Here is a 7,076-nt window from a genome sequence, read left to right as displayed (position 1 = left end):
ATGCGCTGATTCCCTGTTGATAATCCATAACTGTGGCTGGATGAGCCAGCATAATAGTCCGTGTGCGCATGACGAAGGGTACACTGTACTGCTGCCATAGTCCCATTCTCTGTACCGAGGTCTGGTCGTAGTCTCATTGGTATCACACCATGACTCTTAACACAGTTAATATCATTATGCGCGATGACACTTGGATTGTTGTTTCACAAACAAGCCACATAATTCTTCTTGAAAACCCATCAATACATCCTGAGAGGGCTAAACCAAAAGGTTTCAGTTTGTCGTAACCATCAACATGCCATATGTAATTCAGTCCCATGGAGTGATACGTGCGTCTTGTAAATCTCCTGCGACTTCTCAAAGCCACTCCTTGAGGATTCAGTTGCCTCAAAAGTCCCATAACAACGCTGGGTTTAACACGCAGCTTGTGTTTTTGTTTGAGAACTTGCCACATTTTGCGATAGCCGAACAATTGCCCTGGTCCTCGCAGCTCGGCCTCACCTCGGGGAGCAGTTGCGTCTTCTGAACAGTCTAGCTTCTTTTAAATACGTCTTCAGTGTACGCATACTTATTGAAACGTCATGATTAGTCCTGAGCATATCCAGTAGCACGTCATATGTGTGTCCTGAGTCAAAATATTCTTGGGTAGCAGCAGCTATGTTTGGGCTACGGGTTACGTTCATGTTTTGACACAACAACTTCCGGTTCAAAAGCCGCCTGGCAGCATCGTCCAATCAGTGATTTCTCTTGTTGGCGGCTGATAGCGACCTCTTCCGGTATGTTAATGTCGTCGTGCTTTTTCTAAGTTCGTTGGCATTTTTTATTTGTCATTGTGGTTTTTTTTAAAAATTTTTCTGTTTTTTGTTTTGTTTTGTTTTTTTGTTTTTTTTTGCTGTGCTTTTTTTTTTGCATGATCACAGGTTGAACAGTCACACGTGCACGCCCACAAAGCGCTCATCTTCCCATCTGTTTCCTACTAAATGTTGCTGATGACTCTCTGTAGGTATGTTTAATAACGGTTGGTATTGTAATTGTTATTTTATTTATTTGTTTACTTTTTTTTAACTTTTATTATTTTTATTTTTTTGTCTGTTTTTGAATATTGTCACTATCATACTTTTGTCTTGTTGTATTTTTTCACTACTTTATATTGTTTTGCAAATACTGTAACTTTAGCAGCTTAGACACGCCTTTCTTTTCTCTCTCTCTTTTTCCTCCTTTCATTTCCTCTTTTTTTCCTCTTTCCCTGCCAGGTCCAGCTCGGCCATATCAAGACTGACGATGATTGCAAAATTATAAAAGGAAAAAAAAAAAAGAATAATAAAATAATTATCATAATAATAAAAATGTTCAGATTATCAAGGGCAGCTATTTACATGAGATGTCTCGCTTGACAGAGCAAATCTGTCTGGCAGAAATATGGCAGATTACTGTTCTGTATGCTGAGATGCTGGACAGGACAGGTTCTGCTCCTTGCGTGATCCAAGACTTTTTAATTTGCAGTTTTTTCCACCGGAAGGAGGCAAATAAAGCCATGTTTGCCTTCCGAGTTTCTTCTTCACTACTTTGTATTTTCATCCTAATGTTTATATGCAGGGTGTGGCTATCAGGTATGCGCTGCTGGAGGGGGAGGAGGGTATTTTTCTGTTAGTATGGACTATACTCCTGACACCAGCCACACTGAAAAACTTTGTCGTCTTGAGACTGGTAAACTTTGAGCCATAAACTGCGTCAATCTCCGAACATTTTGTAGGATTTGTAGACGTTCAGGACATAACTGGAAACAGGTCTGTGGAACACACTCCTTGAGATCCTGGCCAAGTTCAGCTTTGAGATTGCCATGCACAGTCTTATGATAATGGACGCAACATGATGGGACGAAGGCAAGGTGTACAAGCGATATATTATATTATATTATATTACAATGTAATGAGTAAGAACTGTGTGTCCCATGGTCTGGTTGTAGCAGACGCAGCCAAATCATCAGTGATCTTAGTCTTCACATGTTGTACAAAATTTTTAGCTTCCATGTTCCACACTGGGCAGTTTCACAGAAACATGTGAAGCAGTTAACCATAAAGTCTGTCAGTCACCAGATGGGAGGTCAGAGATTGCCAGAGATTAGACAGGTTTTGACTGTTCTCCAAACCATGTCAGCACAGAAGACGGGCTCTGAGACCACGTCCATGGCAACCAGCATAAAGAACAAACTCACGACATGGCATGCTGTGCCGGTATGGTTTAATTTACATTAACACTTAGCAAGTTTCTGCGGACCCCGTTTTTTCTCTTGAGAAAAGAAACGAGCAGTCATGAAATATTTGGAAGATTTCAGGGAAAATGGACTTGCATCCACTTGAACTGATGCCAGAGAAATAGCAGAGTCATGGTTTTTCCCTGCAGTTCTTGAAGGCATCCTCCAGTGCTGATTTGCTGATGCTCTCCACCTGTGCCTCTCTCTAATTAAGCAGCAAGCCAAGGAGTACTGATTACCAGATCATCAGATTCTCTGTTTGTCTCCAGCCTTCAAACTAAACTCCTGTTTTCTCTGGATTCCTGCCCTGTCTCCTTTGTCCTGAGTACCTCCCTGCCCCAGGGTTGCCCTGATCTCTTCTCTCATGAGTCTTCCTGATGTAATTGACCTTGGACTGTTTTTTGGATTTGGATTTTGGATTCTGGACTTTCATTAGTCTCTGTCGAGAAGATTACTTTTAGTTCTTCCTGGACATTATCTCTCCCTAGAGTTTTATTCCCTGTGTGCACTTTACTAACCCCCCTGTCGTCTTCAGTCGCACCCATTGTGTATCAGCTAAGGTTAATTCTGGTTCTACTAGAATTGGCTTGGTGAAGAAGACTCCAGCAATTGTCAATAAAATCTTTAACCTGATCCTGAGGTCTTCTGATTCTTTTGGGTCCCATCTTCTGAGTTGTCACAGCAGAGAGCCTAGAAATGAGAGGACTTTTCCAGGGAAAAGACAGTGCACAACAACTCAGTTTCCGTATGCGAGCAGATGAATCCAATTCAGCTTAATCCAATTCAGGGTGGCGGGAAGCTGGAGCCTATCCCAGCTGGCTTTGGGCGACAGGCAGGGTACACCCTGGACAGCTCGCCAGTCCATCGCAGGGCCACACACACAGAGAGACAAACAACCACTCACCCACAGGGACAATTTAGAATAACCAATAAACCTAACATCATGTCTTTGGATGGTGGGAGAACCCGGAGAGAACCCACGCAGACACGGGGAGAACATGCAAACTCCACACAGAAAGGCCGCTGACAGAACCCCTCCCCAGCCAAGGATCGAACCAGTGACCTTCTTGCTGTGAGGCCACAGTGCTAACCATCATTTTGAAATGATACAGATGTGAACTATTAAAATATGTTTCCTTTTTCTTTCAGTGTCAGTTCATATATAACACTGGTGGATGCTAGTTGGGGGGCCCATCTGTAAATTTTTTCCTAGGTCCCAACGCGACTCTAGAATTGCCTCACGGGGTGATGCTGGACGTGAGTGTCATCCTGTCAGGATTGCACTGAATGGGAACTGTCATGGAGTGGAGTGTGGACCCAAATGCAGAGTCAGGAGGCAGGGGCACAAAATAAAGATCTCTTTTAATGTCCAAGAAGTTAACTGAAAACACATGAACATGGCCAAGCCAGCACATGAAGCTAACAAAAGCACAATGAACCAGCAACTGAGAGCATAAACCAAGGGGTATAAATACATGGAGGGAGTAACTACAAACAGGTGAAATAAATCAGAAAATAAAACCAGGGGAGCTAATGAACATGAAACTAGATGAGGGAACTAAACAAGGAAAACTGCTAAATAATGCAGGAAACCGGAACTAAAAAAAAACAAGAAATCCAAACAATGAAAGAGAACAACATTATGTCAGAATGAAGCAGGATGGACCGTCATTTAGGAACAGCGTCATGTCAGGTTAATGCTGGACGGGAACGCCAGGATTCATGTCTGTTCTTGTCTGATAAGAGACGTGCTCTTGCATAATTCACCACTTTTCACCTCATTCAGGGCAAAATACTCTTATTCTTCTATTCTTACTAGATTTCAGTCCCGAAACCACATCTACTATTCCAGAACCATCCCAAAACAACATCTGCTGTCCCAGAGCTGTCTAAGAACCAGCCACGGCGTGGAACCTGCACAATGAAACTAGTTCTGTGGAGTAAAAGATTGCAGCTGTTATTGTTAGATACACATAAATAAATGAGCTGCTATTACAAGATGATGGAGAAAATGGAAGAAATGGAGAGAATCGGTAAAAATAAAAATATATAAATGAATGCAGAAAAATGAAAAGATAAATATGAAATTAAGAAAATCAGATAAATAAAATGTTAAAAGTCAAATGTCTTTAATTTCTGCAAAAACCTTGTACAAAACTAAATTAAGTAAAAACTAATCACACATGTACAAACAAGGTCATACCAGGTTACACAAATAACAGATGTTGAAACTCTGAGACTCAGTCAGATGAAGTAAAAATAAGAATAGCAAGAGTTATGTTAACCAAAGTCAAAATATATCATTCTCAGAGGAATAATAATGGAAATAATGACAAATGTATATATAATATTTTTATGGCAAAGTGAAGGGAAATAAATCTTTTTTTAAATTCATAAATCTACAGACAAATCTTTGTTTTCATAAAAATAATGTCAATAAAAAACATCAGCATCATGAAATGCAGATGGGGTCGGGAAGTACATGCAGCACCACAGAACCACGTTTCTGCTGACGCCTAAATTCTCTGATACGGGTATACAGTTATTGCAGTCGCTCTAATCAAGAGAAAGATATGTTGCAGAAAAGGAAAGAAATTAGAAAACAAAGAATCAGAGAAAAATAAATTAAGAATCATGATAAAACACCTAAAATAAATGGAAAAAAAAACAAAACAAAACGAAAAAACATTATACCATTATTATCACCATAGTAACAATAATAATGGTGGGAGTCTCAGTGTTTACTGACTTTGCAGCTGATTGCTCAGCAAACAGCCAAAGGTCACATCTTTCCACAGTTGAGCAACCTGATCCAGTTCTGGATGTTGAAAAAGTAAAAACTCCAATGTCTTCAAACTTCAGCCTATAAAAGTTGAGCTGGACAGGACAAGGACTTCATCTGGACCAGAGACCTGAAGATGAGAACAATCCTCGTTTTGCTGGGTGAGAAAAGCTGCATTCAGGAGGATCATCTGGGGGGGTTTATATTTAGACTCTTCCCATTAATCCAGAAAAAACAGAAACACTTCGATCCATCACAGTAGTTTACATTTTTGTCTTTATATTTAATTTTAAATACTTCTTCACAGCATTTGCTACAGGCTAGCAGCTAGCTTAGCGTCTTCTTCTGCTCATTGGAGTTGCTTTGACAACTGACACATGGTAGCTGTATTGCAATTGAGCTGCTCAGCCCACAGATGCTGAGCTTATTGCTTTCTGTGGTCCTGTAGGTGGCGCTCAAGGCCCAAACATGGCCTGCAGCCCCATAGGAATAACTAGTTAGGAATAACTGATGTAAGTCCTCAGTAGTCATAAAATCCTGATGTGATATTTAGAGTTTGTAATCAGACGTTATGAGACTTTGTTGTCATGTTTAATGCATGTTTGAACAAGATATTTAGATGAATGATAATAATGTTTATGCACAGTTGTGTGTATCAAAAAGGTATATTTTGACCTTCACAAGCAAAAACTTAGTTTTTATCTTCATTTCTTTTGTAGGACTTCCAGACAGTGGTTTCCTTGTAATGCACCATTATGCTGATCGACCCTGTAAATCACATTTACCTCACTCTCTCTCTCTCTGTCAAGCTGTGCTCTGGGTGTCTGATGGCCTACAATTTGGTCAGCTTTGCAGCGGAAACCCATCCAACAGAAGAAGGACGTCAGACCGATATGGGCAGGGACACTACGGAGCCAGACGGTGGGACATCCTCAACCAGTTCTAAAGAAGCTTTGCAGCCCAAAAGCAGCTGCTAACAGCTGTATGTCTTCTGCTTTTAGGGGGACCAGAGTCCACCAAGGTCTGGACATAGTGTGTGAGGACGGATCTGACGTCTTCGCTCCATTTGATGTGACGCTTCATGGAAAACTCATTGTCTACAATGATCCCCAGAAGGCGGCCATCAACGAGGGCATCAACCTGCGAGGAGGGGGTCAGTCCATTCCACTCTGACCTGGTTCTGACCTGATACTGCATCTGGTTTTGATGGTTTTTGTCCCCTTTTACAGGTCTGTGTTTCAAGCTGTTCTACGTAAGGCCAGACCAAACCTCTGGAACAGTCCGTAAGGGGGAGAAGATTGGAACCATGCTGCCCATGCAGAGAGTTTACCCAGGCATCACCTCCCATGTCCATGTCCAGATGTGTGATAAGAGTGACCCCACAGGACACTTCTAAAGGAGGCAGATCCACCGTCTCACAGCTGTCCCAGAACGACATTTACTGTCCCAGAGCCATCCCAGAACCTTATCTACTGTCCCAGAACGTCCCAAAACCACATCTACCATCCCAGAACCATCCCGAAACAACATCTGCTGTCCCAGAGCTGTCTAAGAACCAGCCACGACGGTGGAACCTGCAGAATGAAACTAGTTCTGTGGAGTAAAAGTTTGCAGCTGTAATTGTTAGATACACATAAATAAATGAGCTGGTATGATGGAGAAAATGGAAGATATTGAGAGAATCTGTAAAGAATAAAAATATATAAATGAATGCAGAAAAATGAAAAGATAAATATAAAATTAAGAAAATCAGAAAAATAAAATGTTAAAAAGTCATTTTTGTGTCTTGTTTTTTTTTTTTTTATTTGTTCACAACATTCATTCATTCATTTATTCATTATCCTAACCACTCAGTCTAATGAAGGGTTGTGGGGTGTTACGTCCCTCAACCACTTCATGCAAATTTGACTGTGTGATCTATCTAGACCATTGGCTGGCTGCTTTAACGCCTTCCTGCGACTGGCAGCACCGCTTCGTTTCTGTAGTTGGCTGGCTGTACCATATCCTGTCCAGAATTGACAGACAATCGGGGCAGCTGAG

At 41.3% G+C, this 7,076-nt stretch overlaps 1 protein-coding gene and 1 long non-coding RNA gene across 2 annotated transcripts in view; one reads left to right on the top strand and one right to left on the bottom strand.

The window, feature by feature from the left end:
- The window catches only part of LOC306772019, a 1,678-nt gene extending 1,007 nt beyond the window's left edge, over positions 1 to 671 (bottom strand). Inside the window, exon 1 of the long non-coding RNA XR_013771771.1 lies at positions 1 to 671. This exon is cut by the window's left edge and continues 33 nt beyond it. This is a non-coding gene — a long non-coding RNA (uncharacterized lncRNA).
- Positions 672 to 2,218: 1,547 nt separating this feature from the next.
- Positions 2,219 to 6,432, top strand: LOC306771492 (leukocyte cell-derived chemotaxin-2-like; the record flags this gene model as incomplete). Its single annotated transcript, XM_079260658.1, has 4 exons — positions 2,219 to 2,234; positions 5,846 to 5,957; positions 6,038 to 6,189; positions 6,266 to 6,432. 4 exons carry the CDS (start codon positions 2,219 to 2,221, stop codon positions 6,430 to 6,432), a joined length of 447 nt encoding a protein of 148 aa, XP_079116784.1.
- Between the last annotated feature and the right edge of the window lie 644 nt (positions 6,433 to 7,076).

Source organism: Telmatherina bonti (assembly GCF_933228915.1).
Source record: "Telmatherina bonti genome assembly, chromosome: 21".
NCBI lineage: Eukaryota > Metazoa > Chordata > Actinopteri > Atheriniformes > Telmatherinidae > Telmatherina > Telmatherina bonti.
The sequence above is the reverse complement of the archived record's forward strand: the minus strand, read 5'-3'. Positions and strand labels throughout refer to the sequence as shown.